The sequence below is a fragment of the Falco peregrinus genome, chromosome 4 (assembly GCF_023634155.1).
Source record: "Falco peregrinus isolate bFalPer1 chromosome 4, bFalPer1.pri, whole genome shotgun sequence".
Classification (NCBI taxonomy): Eukaryota; Metazoa; Chordata; class Aves; order Falconiformes; family Falconidae; genus Falco; species Falco peregrinus.
In genome coordinates, this window is record NC_073724.1 from 161,775 (window position 1) to 183,715 (window position 21,941).

Sequence of the window (21,941 nt, forward strand, 5' to 3'; positions counted from 1 at the left end):
CAGCCTTTTCTCCCTGCCCTTTTTTCCTTTTTTTTTTTTTTTTTTTTTTTTTCTCTCTCTCTCTGGGAAACCCAAGAAGGATTGCGTGTTTGACCACAAGCCTCTCACTCTGTAGGCACTCATGGACAAAAAACAGTGGGTGTGCATGAGTATACTGGTGTTGTAGTGGGTAGTATGTCTTCCTATTAATAATTTTCTGTTTTGCTGAGCATTGTGTAGTGTGTCATCTTTGTCTAAAAGGAGGTGAACAAGCAAAACCACTCAAAATCATGATGCTCTCTTCCTTCAAGAAGAGTAGATCAAGTTGACAGAAGCCTTTTCAGTTATGCAAATCAGGGTATGAGGAAAAAATTGCTTGAACTCTGACCCCCCAGAACACACTGCATGACTTGTTTATATTCCAGTCTTTCTGGAAGAAGAGCTGAAAGGAGAGGGAGAGCATAGGCTGAGAATGACCACTGTGTGCAGGAGGAGCTGTGTGGATTTATAGTACCTGTTCTCTGTGTATTTTGTTCTGTCATGTATTGTACTGATACCTATGATGTATAATATACAAACAGCAGCCTAACTTAAGCTGGCTAAAGCTTTAAAGATTAATCAGGAAGAGTACAACTGGGCTGAAAGAAATGTTTCAACTAAGGCTGTGTTACTGAATTTGTGATTATTTTTTTTAGCAATTAAAAAAAAGCATAGTTAGAGCTGAATTTATGGTGTTTGCTTTGATTAAAGCTTTGGGAGTTCAGGAAGCAGAGCTATCTATGCTTGGCTCATACCTGCTTTGGGCTTTGCATGCACAAGTTAGCTTCTGACCAAACCCAAAGTAGTTGTTCTTGTACTACACTGCATCGCTGTGGCTGTTGGGCATGGCAGTAACTGCTGATCTGTGTTCAAGTGCACAGCAGGAAGAAAGTAAAAAAAACAAACAAAAGCAACTTGTATGGGGAGGCTTGTGGAGGGACAGTGCAAGGAAAGCATATGGAAACGTCTGTTCTGAATTTCTGTGCACCTTTGCATAAATTGACCAGTTCCTTCTAGTCCTCATCTCAAGGCACAAAAGTGGGCAAGAAGATGAGACTGTGGACTTGGTGTTATTCTTGATTGTAATTATAGACAAGGTTTCTGGAAATCTGTGATACTTAGAAAGCACTACTTAGATGTGAATCCAGTAATTATTTCTCCTCTTCCCCTCAAAACCCATGTTGGATTTGAATCTACCCAGGGCTGACTTTTAAACTCAAGTTGGTAGTGTTTAGCTGTGTATCTATTGTTGGAATGAGCCCCAAACCATTTTGGAACATTAGGGATCATTTTTTTTCTGTCTTGGAGGGGAAATAACTAAAACCAACATTCACCAGCTGAGAAGTATCAAACCACCTGTCTCTTACACATGTAGTTGTGTATATCTACACCATGCAATAGAGCATGTTGTCGCCTTGAGCTGGCTCCAGGGATCCACATTGCACTCTAGTAATCTGAGCGTATGTAAATATAATCAGTGTTAACTCTGATCTTGAGGGTGGTGTAGCAACCCTGTGATAGCCCTAAGCTGGAGGTAATGTGTTTCTGCCTCTCAGTAGGGCTAATTAACTCAGTATCAGACAGTTGCACCAAATACTGCTCCTATTTGAGGGCCATTTCAGTGATACCTAATGCCTGTGCTCCATTGTGTTTTGCTCATCAGGGTTTTCTGGCAGGATGCACTGGTGGATGCTTTGTATTCCTGTTTTTCGTCTGTGGATCTAGTATTTGGTGTCAGTGTAAGTGACATTAAATTTTGTATTTGTAGGCCCAAAAGTGGTATCTCTGTGGAACAGCACAGGTCATTGATTGCAGTATGTCTGAGAACAGGATCACAGAACTTCTTTGCAGCCAAAAGGGGAGCTGTTTCAGTAAGCATTAGTAACCTGACCTAGGCTTGTACATGTGTCGTCTTGCTATCCAAGAAATGGTCTGAGTGCATGCAACCTATCTTCCCCCCCCTCCGCTTTTTCTGTTCCTGCCCCCACAGTGGGGGACATGTAAAAGCTCCTGTGTACTCAGGCAGAGGGAAGGAAGAGCAGTGAAAAAGGAGTTACACCACTGAATAGATGATAGTGCTCTAGATAAAAAGGAGGTAAGAACAAGAGTCTGAACATGGTGATAAGACTGTAAGAGTAAGTCAGTACCTGCAGGCCTTTTGTAGCTTTTGCCAAACTCTCTATTGATGGCATGCCTTCCTGGAAGGTTACAAACCTGTGTGTTTCACATCTTGCCTGAGATCTTGGAGGGCTTAGGTTTGGCTGGAGCAAGCTGCTGTACCCAATTTCTTGCATTTAAAGGTAGCAATGGGAATGAGGTGAGAGCATGGGACTGGAGACAAGACTTGGAGGGGGTGTAGGTGCTACACTGCCTGTTATGCCCAAGACACAAGCATAAACCGTACTTGTTCCTGGGCCTGCCTGCAGCCTTCTGGAAGGGAGCTAACCTTCGTCTTCCACCAGCTGTCCTCTCTAGGTAAATTGAGATTGCAGGGGGTGAAAATTACTACAATAGATCTCACTGGGCTTTGATATTATTATTATTATTTTTTTGAATCGATACCTTTTAGCTGAAGGATATGCCTGTCTGAGAAGAGTTTCTGAGCTTGGAGAGTCACACAAGAGGGAAAGTGATGCGGAGATCTCCTTGAAGATTTTTGGACTGAAATTGTGATTGCGATGAAAAATACTGATTAAGTTGTTCTTCGTCCTTGCTTGACCCAGCTGGTGGGCATGTTCTGGTGAAGAGCAAAATACTGGTGTCTATACTTGAAAGACAAAAATGGAGTAAAATAAACATGAATTGTCCACAGAACAAATGTGTTGCTGTCTCTTGTGGTACAGAATACGTTTCACCATTAGCAGGATGATGAAAGGGAGGGAGCACTTAAGGCCCTAAACCCAGTCTCTTAACTCTTTCAGCCTGTCCTGAATTGGTATGCAGCCACACAACAGGTCAAGTTGGACATAGCTCTAGACAGCATCTCTCCCCAGTAGATTAATGTCTGCAGAGGCTGTGTTTCTGGCTGTAGTAGCTACTAAAGAACAAGGGCTGACTAAATCTACTAAACACTATCACAGCTACTGCTGTGATACTAAATCTTCTGGACCTCATTGCTTGCTGTTGAGTACTTGAATAAAAGATTATCTTGGTATTGCTTTTCAGGTCTTCTGTAGTAGTTGGAGAAGGGGGAGGTGTTAGGGGAAACACTGGAAACCTTCCTTAACAAAGAGAAGCTATCTCTGGAAGAACATAGTCTTTTGTCAGTTATCAGGATGCTGTGGAAGCAAATAGCTAGTCTGGTGTGCTCTTGGAGGGAGGAAGGCTCCAGCTGTCAGTCAGCAAACTCTTTCTGTACTGCTTATCCCCTTGTTGTTGAAAGAGATTAGGGCAGAAAGCCTGAAAGAATCTGATCTTCCAGAGCAGAAAAATCTTTTAACTGCTGGTAAAGATCATACACGTGGTGGGATGGTGGAAGTCCCCAATCATGTTTTGACACAGTAATACTGTGGGTTTTTGGTGTCATGGTTTGTGCCGGCCTTGGGGAACAGCAATAACTGTTTTGGTTTGGTGGGGGACAGGGCATGTTAGCGATTCCAGTTAAGATGTTGTTAAACTTACCACTTCAAAAACAAGTCAGTGTTGTCGGAGAGTTAGAAATGTAGTTTTGATTCAGGGCTACTTTGTTAGGATGATCCAATATATCTACTGTCCTCATTTAAAGTTAGTATTTCTGAGGACTTCTGTTTCCTGATTAAAATCAAAAGGAGCGTTGGAAATTATGAAAAAAACCTTGAATGTATGAGGAAAGGCACTGAAGTGGCTGAGTCAGACTGCTGTGGTGCTATTGTATTGTCCGCAGTGTTTCCTTCCTGAAGAGGGGGAGAATAAATGAACTATTGCATGTACTTAAGAGTGAGAACTGGAAGAGTTAATGATGAATAGTGCCCAAATAGATTTGGCAGAAGAAATATCTGTGCATGTGCTATAATGTGATCATGTTCTGGCAGCTTGAGACAAATAATGGCATGAGGGAGCTTCCTCTTTGGTTGTCCCTTTTCTTGCATAGTTTATCCACCAGGCACGCACTACATCCTGACCAAAGGACACAGTGCAGCAGGACTGGTGATCACACCCAAAACCCACAAAATACTGACTACATCTTAAGAAGCCTGATATTTCTTTTTAAACTTCTTAGTAAGTTTTTATTTGCTTTTTCTACTGTCCCTTTAATTTTCAAGGTCCACTCAAAGCTTTCAAGCTCACTTTCCTTCCTCCCCCACAACTAGTAAGAGCTAGGAACTGAAGGTCTGAGTGAGCTGAAATTTTCATGCTGTCAGCTAACTGCAGCAGCAAGAAGTCAAACTGTCCCAAGACTAGGTATGTAGCTAAGATTGGTTTATGATGAGTAGTATTTCATTTAGTAGTAGCCACTTTTTACTTAAATATTTATTGTTTAATAGTCAAAGGTGCTTTACAAAATAAGCAGGACAGATGGAAAAGCCTCTTGCATTGTATTATTAACAACCTAATTTTAAGCAAGAAAGCAAAAGGAAGGCTTATAAACAATATGAAAAAGTTGCTCGTAGTGTGGTGGTGTGATCACCCATCCCAACAGCTGTATTTTCCTGTGTGATTATTTTATTCTGTGGCATGGCTGCATCAACTGTATATTTAAACTGAAAGATAAACAGAGACTCTGAGATAGTGGCTCATATTGAATACCACACTTACTGAAGTAGCAGAATAAAGGCTAATGGTAAGTGAAGATGCAGCTCAGCCTGACAAGGATCTGGGTTCCCCACTTCCACCAAGGGAACAAAAATTAGCCTCTGGGCTCATATAGCTAATTTTTCATATACCCAAATGTGTCTCTGTGGTGGGTTGGTGGGAGCTGAGGTGGATCTATCTGTCCATAGGAGATGCAGGCTGACCTCTGAGATCTCTTAATACCATAACAGAGTCAGTCTGGTCTAATTCTGTAATTGTAGCTCAGCTTTGGTAGGACTGTGAAGTTGGACAGAAGAATTTAGCTTAGATTGCTATTAAAAACAGCACGCCAATCTTTTTACAACACTTAAGCATCCCATTGCTTGCTTGCTTTCAGAAAACTGACCAGCCAACAGCTTGAATGCTGGTCACTGGCATGTTGGGTTCCTAGCCCCTTTCATTGTGTGGATCACTGTAGGCTTTTTGGAAAGAGGAGGGAATTGAATAGTTAAGTTCCAGCTTTGTCCTTCTTGTTTTGCTTATCACTGACTGACCTAAGGGCACCATGATCTCTGTCAGTTAGGTGGTAGGGTTTAAGTCATGATGCTGGGTCTTGTGTTGTGATAAGATGGAATGGGACTGTCATTTTACATCTGAACTGTGTCTCCTCAATTACCTATTTTCTTGCATCTCTGACAATGGGAATTTTCTAGTGCAATATGTGTGTTGTGTAAGTTTGTTTTCTTTTGATTAACTTTCTATAACACTCAGCTATTTTAAAATAGGAAGGGAGAGCTGGAAAATGCTGTCATCATTAAATATACACCCAGAATAATTTGTTCCTTAAGGCAATGGTTTAGTTTACTAAACCAGGTTAAGATATTTGCTAAAACGACAGTCTTTCTTGACTGCAGAACATCAAAGCACTGAATGGAGCCAGGCGCTGGGGGATGGGATGGTGAGAAGATTCTTAGATAATTAAAGATCACTTTATGTTCCTGAGAGCTAAGTAGACCCTTAATGATGGGTTTGGGTCCACCCCAGCTCCTACCTTCTGATGTGTGTGCCAGGTTGAATGTCCTATGTAAGATACTGAAAGTTGTTACAGGTTTCTTGTGATCCTGTTTGAAGAATGATGTAGACTTATATTCTCTTGTTCTAATGAATGTTTTGCAGGTTGTATGAATATATTTGTAAATACTATACAAACAGAACTTTTTTACTCTGTGACTAATACTGCTATGAATAATATTTTTGTTTTTAAAGACTGTTTATAGGACTTTTGCCCAAAGACCCTTTGCCTTGTCTTTTCTCTGTTTTGTAGCTTGGCCTGACTTCAGCAAGGTTCTCTTTTACACTGAAGTCATCAAATCGGCAATTTCATCAGTTGTTAATTTAGCAACTTTATCTGAAGAGCTGGTTCTTTATGTTTGGTTGTTTAACTGAAGTTTGCATTGATTGAATTAGGGAGTAAAAAATAAACAGCTGATTTCCACTTTAGTGGGATATTTTAGCAAACCTTTGCACAGCAGCAGAGGGATAAAAATACTGATAATGAAAGGGAAAAAAAAAAAAAACACCCCAAAGAGTGCAGCATCTTTTTCAAGTAAATGCTAGAATTGTTTAGGCTTTGATCATTAAGATCATAAAGTCCAACTATTAACGTAGCACTACCAAGTCCACCACTAAACCATGTCCCTAAACACAATACTCGTTCAAGCAGGATTTACTCGAATCCCTACATTTACATGTTTTTTTAAACACTTCCAGGGATGATGATTCAACCACCACCCTGGACAGCCTGTTCCAATGCTTGACCACCTTTTCAGTGAAGACATTCTTCCTAATATCCAAACTAAACCTCCCCTAGCACGACGTGAGGCCATTTCCTCTTGTTCTATTGCTTCTTATCTGGGAGAAGAGACCGACCCCCACCTGTCCACAACCTCCTTTCAAGGTAATTGTAAAGAGCAGTGAGGTCCTCCCTCAGCCTCCTTTTCTCCGGGCTAAACAACCCCAGTTTCCTCAACCGCACTTCACAAGACTTGTGCCCCAGCCCCTTCACCGGCTCCGTTGCCCTTCTCTGGACACGCTCCAGCACCTTGATGTCTTTCTTGTGGTGAGAGGCCCAAAACTGAACAGTCTCAGAGGTGCAGCCTCACCAGGGCAGAGTACAGGGGGACAATCCCTTTGCTAGTCCTGCTGGCCACATGATTTTGGATACAAGCCAGGATGCCGTAGGCCTTCTTGGCCACACGGCCAGCTCATGTTCAGCCAGCTGTTGACCAACACCCCCAGGTCCTCTTCCACCAGGCAGCTTTCCAGCCACTCTTCCCCCAGCCTGTAGTGCTGTGTGGGGTTGTTTGTTGTGACCCAGCTGCAGGACCGGCACTGAGCCCCGTTGAACCTCATACAGTTGGCCTCAGCCCATCAGTCCAGCTTGCCCAGCTCCCTCTGCAGAGCCTTTCTGCCCTCCAGTAGGTCAGAACTCCCCCCCCCAGCCTGGTGGTGTCTGCAGACTCACTGAGCGTACACTCAGTCTCCTTGTTGCAATCATTGATAAAGATGTTAACCAGAACTGGCCCCAGCACCGTGCCCTGGGGAACACCTCGTGTGCCTGGCACCATTCAGCACCACTCTTTCGGTGCAGCCATCCATCCAGGTCTTTACCCAGCGAAGGGTACACCCGTCCCAGCCATGAGCAACCAGGTTCTCCAGGAGAACACTGTGGGAGATGGTGTCAAAGGTTTTACTGAGGTCTAGGTATACGACGTCCACAGCCTTTCCCTCGCCCACTGAGTGGGCCCCCTTGTTGCAGAAGGAGATCAGGTTAGTCAAGCAGGACCTGCCTTTCATAAACCTGTGCTGGCTGGGCCAGATCCCCTGGCTGTCCTGTATGTGCTGTGTGGTGGCACACAAGGTGATGAGCCAATTTCTGTTAATGACACTTGGCTAAACCTGGTAGGTAGGTTTTCTTGTAATGTTCTTGTAGTTGTAGGGAAAGATTGTCGCAAAATTATTGTAAAAAAGTTGGGGTTTGCTCTAGAAGTTGAGGGTAACTGTTGGCAAAAATTTGCATTGACTGTTGAAGGAAGAGACAAGGGAGCTGGAGCTGTAAAGGGAGCAGTGTTACTTCCTGACCAGGGATGAAAGGTTGGAATTGGAACAGGGGCAGCCTATGAGTATTTCATCCAGCACAGAGCAGGACAGCCTGGAGGATACACTGAAGGTTGATAGGTTGTAGCTTGTTTGTTAGGTGGCTTTGTGGTAGATGCTGTTATAAAACCCCATCTGTGACCCGACAAACGCCTGTGAAAGATATGGAGGGTTGGGAAATAAATAGGTCATGGCTTGTTGCATTCAAGTCATTGTAACATATAGTTCACTGTTAGGTATGTCTTGAGGGGTGAAGCTATGTGAGTGGCAGTAGTTTGCTTCTCAGTTTCTGCTGACAAAATGCAGTGTGCTCTAGTAGTTTCTTGGCCTTAAATAAGGTATGATATTGGGACGTTACTAACATAAAGCATAAATCACTTGGACAACATCTACCTTCGGTTTTATTGCGACCTTGAGTTTTATTGCTTTAAGGCAGTTTAACGCAAGTTTGAAATAACAGCAACTCTAAATATTCTGAAAAGCTACATGGAGTTTAAAAAAAGAAAATTAAAAAGAAAAACCCCAAACCTAAAGCCGAAGGCTCTGCTTTTGGAAAAAGCAGCAGTATGTTTGGATGTGGCTTGGTTTTGATGGACAGTTCTTTGTTACCTTCACTTTAAAATATAGATGTGCAAGTAGGTGTTTGTGCATTGTGTGTACTGAACTCCTTACCATGGGGGTAGAAGTGGAACTAATAGAAGGATTATAGCTCGTGAGTAAATTTCCACAGTAACTTGTGGCCAGAATGGCTATTTTGGACTTTCACAAGATTAAGCAACAACAGTTCATTCATAGCTGCTGAAAGGGCAGCTCAGTGTGTTAGATGTGAGCAATGCAGAACTTGCTTTTTCCCCAGTGTGTCTTGCTGGATACATGAGCTTCTGATATTTCTCTGGTTTTCTTTTACTAGACTGTGCAATGAAATGAAAACTCTATTTGAAAAATGAACGCTTTTTCTGCTATTTCTCCATAATTAACAGATTCCACAGATTGGGTCCTAACTCGTCTTCCTGATTTAGTGATGTTTGAAAATAGCATTTTTCTGTCACTGTAGCAATGAAGCCTAGCTTGTGTCAGGAGCTGGAGACTGCGCAGGAGATGAGGGTGTAAGCAGACAGCTTCAGTGATGCTTTAAATGTCCAATACCAGACTTCAAGAATATTTGTGATCCTAAAAAAGCTAGTAGCAATTTGTGGCAGCTCATACCCCATTCTCCTTCATTGGCATCAGCCTATCTGCCTCCTGCAAAGTGCCAATGCTTGTTTAACTGTATAATTATGGAAACTGATAGTGGGTGGTGCAAGAAAGAGGAGAGGCACAGGTACCTGTAAAAGCCATTTTCTGACCAAAGAGGCTGGTTTCCTTGGGCTGCCAGTGGACAGAAAGGAGCTCCTACTCCGACATGCTTCTGGAAGAGCCCATCTTCCTCCTGTGTCTGTAACAGAGAACCTAGACTGAGCCCCTGTCAGTGCTTCTGTGCAGAGTATACATATGTGGTAGATGCAAAGCAGTGTTCAGCTCCTGGCACTGGGGCTTTGTGTGAGAAATCAGACTGGAGTGATCCCCTATCAAATTTGTGGTAGTGGAGAATGATTGTAATAATGATGACTTCCTTTCTTAGGTTTCAGGATGCTTTATAGGAGTTAATGTTTAATAGCATAACTGGGATTTAAATTTCTTGTTTTGTTTTTCTTACATTTCAGGTCTACCAGTCATGAAACGAATTCTTCTGTTTTTTATCTTGGCTGCTGCTGTTATGTATGGTATACTGCATGGAAATCTGTGGAGAAATAACCTCTATTGGTATGGCGATGCTTTGTGCATTTATAGTGCAAACATCCTCCTGGCTGCATGAAAAATGTGGTTGTGAGTTGCTGAACAGCTGTTTACTAGTAATCAACTACTCTGTGTGTTTGGGGTTATATTTTTGTACTGTGAGGGAATGAATGTGATTGTTCTGTCCTGTCACCCCTTCTCTCATTTCACTTTTAAACCTAGTAGTCTGTTTGAGCCTGGTTGCATAGAGAGGTCAGGACCTCAGAGAAAGGAAGCCCCTCTGAGTTTCATGAAAACAGGTGTTCAGGTGAGGAGAGGTATCTTACTTGTGTGTGTCATGTGTCCATATCTCCTCCCACCCCACATCTGTTTAGCGTTAGCACGTTCCTTTAGATGCCTGATAAATGATACGGGAGAGACCTGCTCCACATGTGGGAATAACTGCAGGTGTAGTGGACACCTTTTCAAAAACTGAAATTTGTTGAGTCCCAGTGGCAACCTTGTGCGAAGTGTGCATTTGGTGTCTCCAGGCTGCACGGGACAGGTGGCTTGGGACCTAAGATTCAGGGTGCTTATCAGAGAAGTAGAGTTTCCATTGGCCTTTGCACAGCTGTGACCAGGATGAACCAGTGTGTTTATGTTATTATGATAATAGCAATAGCTTTTAAAAGTAGTCACTGATGTGCCTCTACTTGTCTTATAACGTACAATTGATACAAATGGCTTTCTGTTGTGGTTTCTGTTTATAGGAAACCACAGTGTTGTGACATTTCCCTTTTTGCAGGATTAGCTTTTATGGACAGACTTCCTCTGTGAGGGCTCCTCCTTCCTATGAGACTAGTGGAGTTACCCAGTAAGTTCAGGAGCTGAGTGTTTTTTGGTGGGGCTTTTGTTTGGTTGGCTGGTTTTTGGGCATGTGGGAGGGATTGAGACTAAAATCCATAGCCTTTGTCCATAGGCTCCCTGTGCAATTGATTATTGTTCAGCTGTGTCCATTGGCTGTTTCTGTTCAGAACACAATTGTAACATGTCTGGCAGAAAGGAATTTGTCCACGTCATGTTTCCAGTGTTTGGTTAATATTTATAGCTACTTACAGTGACTGTAACAAGCAATGAATTGTTGGATGGACATTTATTTACAGCTTCCAAATTTTTACAATTCTGACTTATACTTGAATAAAATTAGCAGAGGTGCGGTTCACTTGCAATGTGCAAGTGTACATGTAAGCAGATGTTGTACTGGTAAGTTTCTGCAGTTAGGTTTGTGGGACCTGATGAGTGCCTATGCTAAAACTTAAAAGCAGGCCTCTGTTCTCTGAAGCCATCCTGGGAAATGCCTTCTGTGAGGCTGATGCTGGAAAGCAATGAGCTGGCTAGCTGATACATCTCACGAGATGCTTTCTCAGTGTCAGTATCCATGTGACGACTTGAGGTTACCAAAAGCAGTTAACCTTGATGGTCTGTTTGGCTTGTGGTTCTAATGTGGCAGTTTCGTTCTCCTGTTCTTAATGCAGCCCAGGTGCACGCATTGCTTATACTGAACTTTACCTTCCCTTCTGGGCTTCATATTATGTTATTAATGGGGCTCTATCACCAAGGCAGGTATGTGCTTAGAAGTGTACACCTTATGATGAGAGTAAGAGTTTATCCCCAAGCAGTCTTATTTTCCTTGAAGTGCCCTATGTGGTGCTGTCTGTTCCCCTCTCCAAACAAGACTCCCACCTGAGGAGCGCTGGTGATGCTATCTGGTACGGCTGCAGGGGTGACTCAGCCCAGGTGTCCTGCTTCTCTGCAGGTGGGCCTGAGATCTCACCTCTGGTTTTGGCTGCATTGACAATTGCTGTGCAAGGGAGGCTGTAGACCCCTTGAAGCAGCACTGTGAGATGGAAGCTTTTACTAATAAAAGTAACTGTACCACAATGAGAAAGATCCATGTTTATAATACAGAGGCGATTACAAAAATTTTGTGTGGTGTTAACTCAGTAGTCAGCTTTGACTAATTTGGCTTGTCCAGGTTTCCCTGCCTTGTTTCTGCTACCCCTCCATTCCTGTTCTTGCTATTTCTTTGAAATTCTCCTTTTGCAGGCTGCCACCTACAGCTGTGGAGAGAAGGAATGCACTGGGTACTTGTGTCCTGAAACCAGCATTTGAATCTTTAGTGGGGTGAGTCTTTGCTGGGGAGGGAGGTGGAGGAGGAAAGGCTGTACAAATTGAGGTAGAAATGGGCTATTTATATTTCTGGACTATTTCACATTTTGATTTGCCTCTGGCAGTACAGCTTTTGGGCTTGGGTTCGTTGCTGCCTTCCTGGTTATAGCAAAACCAAATATTTAGCTTGCCACTGACCAGCAGCTGAGCAGTACCACACAATTAGCTCAACACGCTGGTGTATGTACTGAATAAATAAATGCTTCCTGTTCAGATACTGTAGCTAGTAACAGTAAAACTATTCTAATTATTGAAATAAAAGCCTTAATTCCTTCTGCAATTCCTATTTCCCCCTGCTTTTCCTGTAAAAGAAACCTGCGTTTCCAAGACCGAAACTTGGTCATTCTGCTGTTAAGAACCTGGACTTAAAAAGATTAAGATTTTTGGTAGCCAAGTGTTTCTGTAGCAGCTAGGGACCAGAGACGTTTTGAAAATATCTTCATTTTATTTGGAAAGCAGAGTATTGGATGACTTTTCGCATATTTCAGTCTTTAATGACCTAAGATTCTCTCCCTTCAATGGAATTTTAATTTTAAGGAAATTTAATTCTGATTAAATTTGCAGTTATTCATGCTTTCTTTCCTCTGATAGTGTTGTTGAATTGTGTGTAGGTGTCCTCTGCTTTAAGGTTCTCACGGGAAGCTTCCTTTGTAAATGAGCAATCAGGTGAAAAAAGGAAGAGCTTCAACACAAAACAAAGGAGGTGTCTGGTCACAAAAGTGCATCCAAGGGGTTTGTGAGGAAATACTGAAAGTTTTTGTTATTAGAAGCACAAGTTTTAAATGAGAGATGTAGGAAATGCTACAGGACCAGGAGCAGACAGGCTGTGTTGTTGGCTTTGTATTTACCTGAGTGAACATTGAGTGTGGCCCTGAGAAAGCTTGGGAAGATGTTTAGAGAGAGTCCTGGCTTAAAGCTCTGAGCAAAGACACCATTGTTTCTTTCTTTCTTTTTTTTTCTTTCTGTTGTCCTTCTTGCATACAAGAAAACATGGCTTTGATTCAGTGCTGTTATTGTTTTAAAGAACATGGAAGGGTGTCCAGTTAGTCCTCCCCAAAGCAGTCCTGTAGTCTGAGCTTTGGTTAGCTGCCTGGCCCAGCGTGGTCCAGGTTAGTCTGGTTAGTTAGAACTGGTTAGTTCCCTTGCCTGTGGAGCATGCCCAGGCTGTCAGGCACTGCAGGATGGCTCTTGGACAGAGCAAGGAAGGGGGTGGGAAGGGACTTGGCTGCACTGTGAGAAGAAGGTAGGTGCAGAGCTAGAGCGGTCTCTTATTTTTCCATAGCTCCTTTATAGGGATAATTTGTGTGAGCTGAATATCTGGTCTGTGCACTTCAATAAGAGCCTGGGGAGGCTGAAAGGATTTCTAACCTGCAGAATTAATTATTGGAAAGGAGCCAGAGCTATAAGAGCTAGAATTAAAAGTCTCTTTACAGTAGGTAAATTATTTATTATGTCTAAACTTACCAGCTGCTTCTGAACAGCAAGGCAAGTTATTAAACTTAATATGGGAGTTCAGTCTCTCAAAGTTAGCTGGTCTTGCTTAGTTAATCTATGGCCCAGTTCTTGGTGTGTGGGCTGTGGTGTTTTGATTTTTTAACAGCTGTTAATATTCTTAGTGGAAAAACAAGTCAGGTGCTAGCTGTGGGTATTTGTGATCAATACTAGGTTTTCTCACTCTGACTGTATACTTCTGTGTTAACATTTTAATATGGAAGCTAGTATGCAGAATTGCTACAAAGTTAACCAGTTCAGTGAGTGTGTGTCCTCGTAACTCCAAGGTGAAGCTGAGGGCATGGTAGCATGTGAGGGGACTGCGTCTACGGGTCATTCATTTGTCGTAACAGTCCCTTCCCTGCTGTGAGGTAGCCCTTGTCTGCGGTTACTTTTGGAAAGTGACCCATTCTTTCTATCTTGATGCTTATAAGGTGTAATGCTGTCGTGTCCTAGACTGCAGGAGGGATGTGCTGTTGGGGCACACCTGCTTGTGATCCCCACGTGCCATGCTTCTCATCACAGGGTAGCCTGTGCGCTGGGCTCCTTTCAGACACCCGACTTCTAGCTAAGCCAGAAGATGCACTGCAGGAGCACACCTGATGTGCTACAGCTGCTGAGGGGTGCTCAATCTTCGGGACCCTACTAGAGTTAGTCTAGGGTTAAAACAAACAAACAAACAAAACCCCACAAAAAAACCCAACACATCCCCCCCACCCCACCAAAACCAAACCAAACTGCCTGAGATGTGTGTAATGTGTGCATGAGAACTCCATACCATTTTGCTGTATGTTGCCCCAGACTACTTACTAATGTCAGCACGGCCATAAAACACCTTGTTTGAATGGGAGCGCATATCAAATAAGCTGATGTCCTCAAGAGGTGGTATTTTCAGGTTAAAACATCTTGTTTCATATCCCATTCTTATTTATTAAATTGCCTTATATAATAACTCTTAATTTTCCTTGCCTCTGTTATGTTATCTTCCTGGGTTATATATTCTCTTAAAATATGCTGTCTCATGGTGTAAGCTTTCAGTCATGTGATTTTGGTGACTCAAACTTACACTAGCAGAGAAATTCTTCTATCTCACTCTCTACCCATATTTTCCATAATAAAATCTTCCCCTTTTCTGTCATCTGCTTTCTTTTCGTGTGTTCATGAATTTTCTTCTTTTAAAAATTGATAATACTTGAAGTAGGCTAAAGAAAGCTTTTTTATTTAAAATGCAATTGCATGAATTATTGGCTTATTTGAATAAGTCATGTGGATTTTTAAAACATCTTACTTTTTCCTTTCATTTAGTGTTGACAAAATATACCCATTCCTGTGTGCTAACGATTTTATCAGAGTGGCTGAGTTCCACGGGAGCGATAAGTTTGAACTGCCTTATGGAATAAAGCGAGCAGGTTTGTCTTCTCTGTGTGCCTTGGTTTTAAACAAATACCTAAACAGTTTGTAAAGCCACCTGAATCTCAGGCCCTGGTCTTTCATGTTTACCAATGCCAATCCTTTTGGGGGTATCTGGTGGTGATGTAGTGGTTTCGTTTAGTCCCTCTGACCTGGCACCTTTCTGGTTTTAACAAATAAAACACTGTGTTGGGTTTGCCCCTCTTAGCAGAGAAGCTCCAAAAAGGTGGGAGTGAGGAAGAGTGGACCTTATTCAGCTTCCTTCCGTTTGTATGTGGGCTGGAGCACTAAAGGTACCTAGCTAGTGCTTTGCTAGGTGGAATATTAGCTGGGTCAGTGTGATGGGGTTCGTTCAACACACGTAAAGCCAGTTGGGATCTAGTCCTATTGAGGCAGAAGTCCCTGGGTTGGGGCAGTTAAATCAGCAAAATTTTCTTTTTACTGGACTAGCTTCTCCCACCAAGAAGGAGTCACTGGGGCTGCAGGGGGTATTCCTGCTGTTGCACGGCTGCTGTACCTATACAGTGTGTTGGCTTGCTTATGCCTGGTGCCTGTGTTGGTCAGGGCAGAGTAGATGGGGCTGGAGACCCTAAGGGTCTTAGTTGCACTTTTGGAAAGTCTCAGGTCTTAAGAGTTTCTAACGCTGAACAGTGCACCTTCCTAGTACCCTGCAGATCTGGGCTTTAGACTCTCCACTTGTCCTCCATCAGTATAACAAGGATGGTGTATTTTCCTGCACCTCTGGAGCTGAGGTGGAGAAAAATACATTTGGGAATGAACTGAGTCCCTTTCTCAGTTAGAGGCACATCAAGTGTCCAGCAGGCACCTGCCAACCAAGGGAGGGCTGGGAAGGTGCCTCTGCCCAGCTTTGCCAGTGAGCACAGGCTGGTTTGGTGTCTTTGCCCAAGATATGTGATGCTCTTACTGTCTCTGGCTGTGCAGCCTCTCCTCTTGGGTCAAGGCTGCTTCTGTTTGAGCTGAAGATGGGTAGAAGAAAAAACAGTCAATTAGGATGCAGGTCTTAAACTCTTCCAATGCTTATTTACTATAACTAAAACTTACTATTTTTTTAATACAAATTCCATGCTGTTTTCCAGCAATGGAGTGTTGGTGCAGGAAAAGCTTCCCAGAGTGGAGCTCTGATAAACCTGAATTTCTTTGGCATCAGTGATTAACCTGGGGCCCTAAATTGGTGTCCTTACTTGGATGTTTTTAATGCACAGTGCATAAAACTAACTGTGTCTGAAAATGCTGTAGTCAGGGTGGCAGGTGTATTTTTATATTGGAAAGCACTGAACGTTTTCGTTAATCTTTCTTCACTTTTTCTTTCTAGAGCAATTTTTTCGTTTAGCCCTTTCAAGACTACAGAACTGTGGACTTTCCAATGAAGATGACAGGTGAGATCGTTTGTTTGCTAATGTTTCTGTTCATTGCATTTTTAATACCTATCTGAAAAGGAATTTCAGTGGCATTATCTTGAAATTGGTCAAGTTAGCCAAGATGCAGATCTGTCAGTGTCCAAGCAATATGTAGCTGATTCCAAGATTTAAGTAAGTTTGGTTTTAAATGTATGTAGCATCAGCGTTCAAGAATAATTTCTCTGTGAGGGAGCTTAAACCTACAGATTTCTTTTTGCAAGTGCATTAGGAGTTCACTAGCTGAATACAGGGAGATGGGACTGCAGTATCTTTCTATACTTGAGGAAAGTTAAGCCACCCCTTAAAAACTGAATATGATGTAAATGTAAAAATGACTCTTTCGAAGTCATTAGTGTAAGCTAGAAAATGTATGCAGTAAGCAGATGCAAACCAATGACTGTTTCTACACAGAAGAAATCTTAGGTATATCCGTGTGCCACCGCATCCATGGGCCTGCTGCACACCCTGGTTTGTGTGTATGCTCAGCTTCCTTTTCCTGGGAATGGGGGAGACGCAGGCAGCCAGGAAAGGCTGTTCCTGGCATTGTGTGAGTAACTAGGGTGCGGCACATGCATTAGACAACTCTCTTCCCATGCATTAGGTTCCCCTGCTTAATCCAGTGGTTAGAAGCCACTTCTACTGAGATTTTTTTTGTTTGGTTTTGGAGGGTCTTTCTGTGCGCATGTGCGTGTGGTTGTTGTTGGGGTTTGTTTTGGTTTGGTTCTTTTCTTTGGTTTTGGGAGGTTTTTTTAGGAGGTAGCATACCTGGGTTGGCAAGTATACTGAAATCCTGTGTTTACTAAACAATGCAAGTGACTTCTTAGACTTACAGTCCAGAAAACGGGCTGACAACCTGCCATATCATGTTTAGTATGTGGACTTCTTAATAAGTTTAAAGCCAACCTCAGCATTACTTCCATTCCTTGGTTTCACTTTTTAATCAAACAGAAGACTGGCTTCAAGCCAAATGCCAGGATCATGTTTTATCCTTGGGTGGAATATGAACAAAATAATTTGCGTTCAAGCTGAAGGATTATCTCTTAGTACCCAGTTTTCTTTTCCCTACTGTACTTCCTTTCCCAGTGTTTAGTATCTATTTCTAGGATGTTCAGGTTTTCTCTTAAGAAGAGAGAGGGGAAAAAAAAGCAAAACCACTCTTTGCTGTCAGGAGTGTGATAATTGGGGAAATTTATGCAGAATTGGCTGACAAAGGCTAGTCTTTGTCTGGAGTTTGAAGGAGAATGTCAAACACGAAAGTCACAAGTTCAGCACTACAATAATTTTGGCTATAAAGTAGAGATGCTTGCAGTACAGCGTAGTAGCTTTTAAATGGCAATGTCAGTCGTTCTAGATCAAAGGTAAGATAATTGGTATATTTATACTTTGAATGTAGGCTCTCTGAGATACAGATATGTGCAGTGGTTCTGGGAAGTACGTCTCATTTTCAAAAAAGTAATGTACTTCAGTAGTACTGAAGCAAAATGAGAACCATTACTGTTTAATAGGCAGTAGTATAAACAAATCAAATGTACAATGACTTCATACAGTATTCTTTCTGGATCCATCAGATTTTGTGTATAGCACTGTTAGGGTGTCAATCACTGTAGGAAGGAAGAGAGCTTTTAGATATGCATTTAACTGAGAGACAGTGGGTTTTACATGTGAAACACTTTGGGAAACAATCCTAACAACATTCTCCAGTAATACAGAATTATTAGGCAGCTCTGTAATGCTGCTGCCTAATTTGGCCTTCTTGGCAGAAGGCAAACTGAATTTCCCTATAAACTTTTCCTGGGGCAGAGTGGGGGAACCTGCTGTATAAAGTATCCTAACAAATATGCTCATATAAGCTGTATTTGTGTACAGCTTAGGTAAAAGTGTACATAGTGAGCCACAAAGGATTTTTTTCTGAACAGAGCCATTTCCCACAATTAGATGGGGTTCTCACTGTCTAAAGGTCTACATTCTCCAAAACTGTTTGGAAGTGAACAGTGTCACTAACTTCAGTGAAACAGCCCAGAGGAGAAGGGTTTTCCATGCTGAGGCTATCCAGAGTAACCTCTGAACACCTGCTCTATTGGTATCCTCATGGTTACTTGTTGGGCACTCTCAGGACTCTTAAGCTCAACAGCAGTAGATTCTCATCAATGAATTTACACAATCCTGAGTCAACAAAATGTGACCTCTGCATCTTCCTTTTACCAAATAACCTCAAAGGAAATAATTTGCATTCCTCAACTGACTATGCGGGGGTGTGTTAAAGGAGTTGAGGTTGAGATCTTCTTTCGACACTTCCAGAGAAACAGTATTTCAGTGGAATGTGGAGGATGCAAGCCTTTTGACCTTTAAAGGCTGCATTTTCATTTAACAAGTTTTTTTCTCTTTTACAGACTAAGAAAATGTTTCTTTCAGCATTAACAATATAAACAAAATATGTAAACTAATCCCTGCCTTTGAGATTAAGAGGCTCTTGTACACCATGTGAATAGGGCAATGGTTTGAGTGACTAAAGGGTTTGCATTTAGATACTGGAGATCAGTTACTATGCAGTTTGCATCAGGATTGATTTATACTCTTAAGCAGATCTCTAACACCTAAATGCAATCCCTTAGTCACTCAAACCATTGTTATAGCAGTTATTGCAGCTGAGGTCTTAATATTTTTCACTTTCATTGGTATTGTGCTGGTGCTTGTAAGCCAGACCTCCAGACTTTTCAGTCTGTTATGTTTCACTTACAGCACACCTTATGTTGGTTAAGGACATCTGAATTTATTTCTCTTCTTGCCAATTTATTGACTTGGAGAAAGCGTGAGTGTTTAGGGTTTTAATATGAAAACATTAAGAAAAAGGAAACTTCTAACAAGTGGGGTTGGTAAAATACCTGGAAGTAACAGTCTGCTGAAAACCAGTGTGTTGATTTCTGCAATCTATGGTAAGTACAGGTCAGGTCAGCTTGTTTAAATAACATTGAATACAGTCCAGCCTTGCTACATACTCTTTATCTCCATTTCATATGTCTGTTTCCTATGATATTATGTTCTGGTTTTTACTCTAGCATAAACAGTTTTCCTCCTCACTTATCCCTGTTGGTGGAATCTGTGCTACTGTGTACGTAGACCTGTGATTATAATGGGACACACTTGAATGGGGGGAGGGAGCACGGGTGAAGGGAGGTGGCGGTTCAGAAATGGCACACTTGTGCCAGACTTCCTGTTTGAGTTGGCCCACTTCAACTTCCTGAGATTGACAGAGATTAAAAGCTGATCCAGTTTGTTTGACTGTATTTATGACTGTATTAATGTACAGTTCATCATGAGTATTTGATCTGCTTGTGGACTTTATCCATTTAAAAAGCTCACATACCAATGTTAGATGTTTTAGTAGTTATTTGAAGTCAGCTGCCAACTTTGGTTTTGAGTATGCATGTCATTAAGGGCAGTGGAGTTTGAAAGCTTAAACTTCAAATTTCACTCATTTTTTCCATCCAAGTAGTATTGCTCAACTCGGCCATGAACCGAGATCTGGTCTGCTTCTGTCTGTAAGAGGGAAGGAGGAGTTCAGATGTGATGTGGAGAGCAGCTACCTAGCTTCTGTAGCTGCATGAACCTCAGCTGCCCTTCTCTAAAGTAATGTTTTATTTTGCTGCCCCTGCCTGGAGTGTGTCCTGCAACATCACAACTGCAGAGTGCAGAGAGGAGAAACCAAAGAGCTCTTCAGTTTTATATCAGAGTGGAAGGCATTACTTCAGTAGTTAGGGTTTGACATAGTGAAGAAACTTCTGAAATCAGCTTCTGCTAAAAACTGGAAGGTATGTAGTAAGGAATCAGTTGAAGTTCATCTACAGGGGACAGAACAGGCAGTGCCTCCTCAAAGTAACATTTTGGTCAGAAGAATACAAATCACTTGTAATGGATTTAACATCATTTTTGGAGATTCATACCAAGTAATGAGTGTTTGTGCATGGTGCATCAGTCACTGCCAAACCAGGGTGTCCAGCAAACATCAGGGATGGATGCTCTAGCTAGGAGGTACCACCAGGAGTTGGAGTATGGGTAGCAGCCCAAGATTTGTATTGTGGTGATGAGGTTTGTACCTCAGTTACCTAGCTGTGTCCGTGATGGAGAATTCAGAGATCTGAGGTGACTGAAGCTTTCAGTGACTCAGAGGCATGTAAACAACAGGAAAATGTGATACAACCAAGTACTAATTCTGCACTCCCCTCCCGCCCCGCCCCCCCCCCCCCCCGCCCCCTTGATTCCACCTTCATCATTTACTGATCATGTTTTTGTTCAGTTTGCCTTTTTCCTTCCTGTTTCTCCTTGCTGTTGCTTCTCTGTAGTGCAGGATCTTGCTCTGAGCTCAGTGATACAGTTTGAGAGTAATGAACTGTAATTCAGGAAAAGGGTAGCTTCTGCTCCCTTCCTCCCATGCAGATTTTGCAAGAGGCACATATGTTCATCACTCTGCTGTCTCAGGATATCTTAAAACGAGGTTGAAAAATTAATTTGAAAATGAATAGACTGAAGCAGTCCTGGAGTAGAGAGGGAAGGGTTTTATGGCCGTAGAGGGAATGGGCATACTGAGGGCAGGAAGATGTAACAGGTTTTCACTCTTCTGATCTCTGAGGTGTTGAGTCATGTGATTCTGTGGCATTAGCTGGAAATCTTTTTATGAATGCTTGGCTTCTACTAAGCTGCTCAGGAAACGCTAGAGAAAGGTGTGCTAGCTCTTTCTATGTCACCCCTCCCAGAGTTGCTGCATTTAGCAGCACTATTCTTATACAGATATATATATACACACATATATAAACATTTTTAAAGGCTGCTCCCTCTGTAGATGTGCCCCTAGAGCAGCTGGTGAGAAGGTGCCATCCCAGCATCTCGTTTGAAATGCAGTGCTTTTTACATTGCCATTTATTCTCACTTCACCTTTTCTGTAAGCAGGTTTTCAGAGTTGTGTTGAAGCCCCTATCCCCCACGCAGTACAGCATAGCTGCATTGACAGTTCTGCAGGAAATACAGGGAACTCCTTTGTACATTGAGGTGTTGGTCAGTCGTGGCTAGAACAGGCTGCTTTCGTTGATGTTGAATAATAACTCTTGGCTGAAAAAACAGGTTGGACTGTGTGAGGAGCGAGATATTGATTAGTCTGCATAAACTGCTACACTGGGCATTTAACACAGATTGTAGTATTCTTTGGGATGCAGTCCTGGGGTCTCCTACATTAAGAAATGACATCGAGCCTTTTTCTTATTTGAAGAACTCTGTGGGAGTGCACACTGGGAGGTGGCTTATCCTCAGTAATCTGTGAGCCTGTTTGCGTATGACGAAAATACTAGCATTTTTATTTTGCCAACATTCCTGTGGCAACAAGGCTTTGCTCTAAATAAAGAAGCATTTTTACAATTAAAAATGATGTGCTTGTTTTCTGTAAGGGGGAATTTGCAATCTTATACATTGGATGTAAACCTTCCCAAAATTTCTTGAGTAAAACGCCTGTCTGTGCCTGTCTTTTTTTTTTTTTTTTTCTTTTTAAGCAAAGCACACATTTTACTAGCCTTAAATAAAGTAGTAGAGAGCAAATGATAAACTTAGAAAATCTGGGATAACTTGGAAAATCTTACCATTAGAATTTCATAAGTTTAGCATTTGCATAATATCTTCTTTGAGTGCTTTTTAACTCTAAATATATTCTAAATTCAAAGGAATTGCTATTTTGATTGGATGTAGTATAAGATTAATTTGTAGCTCACT

At 42.1% G+C, this 21,941-nt stretch overlaps 1 protein-coding gene across 15 annotated transcripts in view; it reads left to right on the plus strand.

The window, feature by feature from the left end:
• ST3GAL6 (ST3 beta-galactoside alpha-2,3-sialyltransferase 6) overlaps positions 1–21,941 on the plus strand; it is a 48,909-nt gene that overhangs the window by 12,914 nt on the left and 14,054 nt on the right. For 8 of the 15 annotated variants that reach the window (XM_027786794.2, XM_055803310.1, XM_027786793.2 and 5 more), the window contains 5 exons: positions 9,588–9,687; positions 10,445–10,513; positions 11,746–11,823; positions 14,665–14,768; positions 16,103–16,166. In XM_027786794.2, coding sequence (XP_027642595.1) covers positions 9,599–9,687; positions 10,445–10,513; positions 11,746–11,823; positions 14,665–14,768; positions 16,103–16,166 — 404 coding nt within the window. In that variant the 5' untranslated portion in view covers positions 9,588–9,598. Of the gene's footprint in view, positions 1–4,094; positions 4,399–9,587; positions 9,688–10,444; positions 10,514–11,745; positions 11,824–14,664; positions 14,769–16,102; positions 16,167–21,941 lie in introns of those variants that run through there. The other 7 variants (XM_055803315.1, XM_005237481.3, XM_055803319.1 and 4 more) reach the window with 5 other exon arrangements.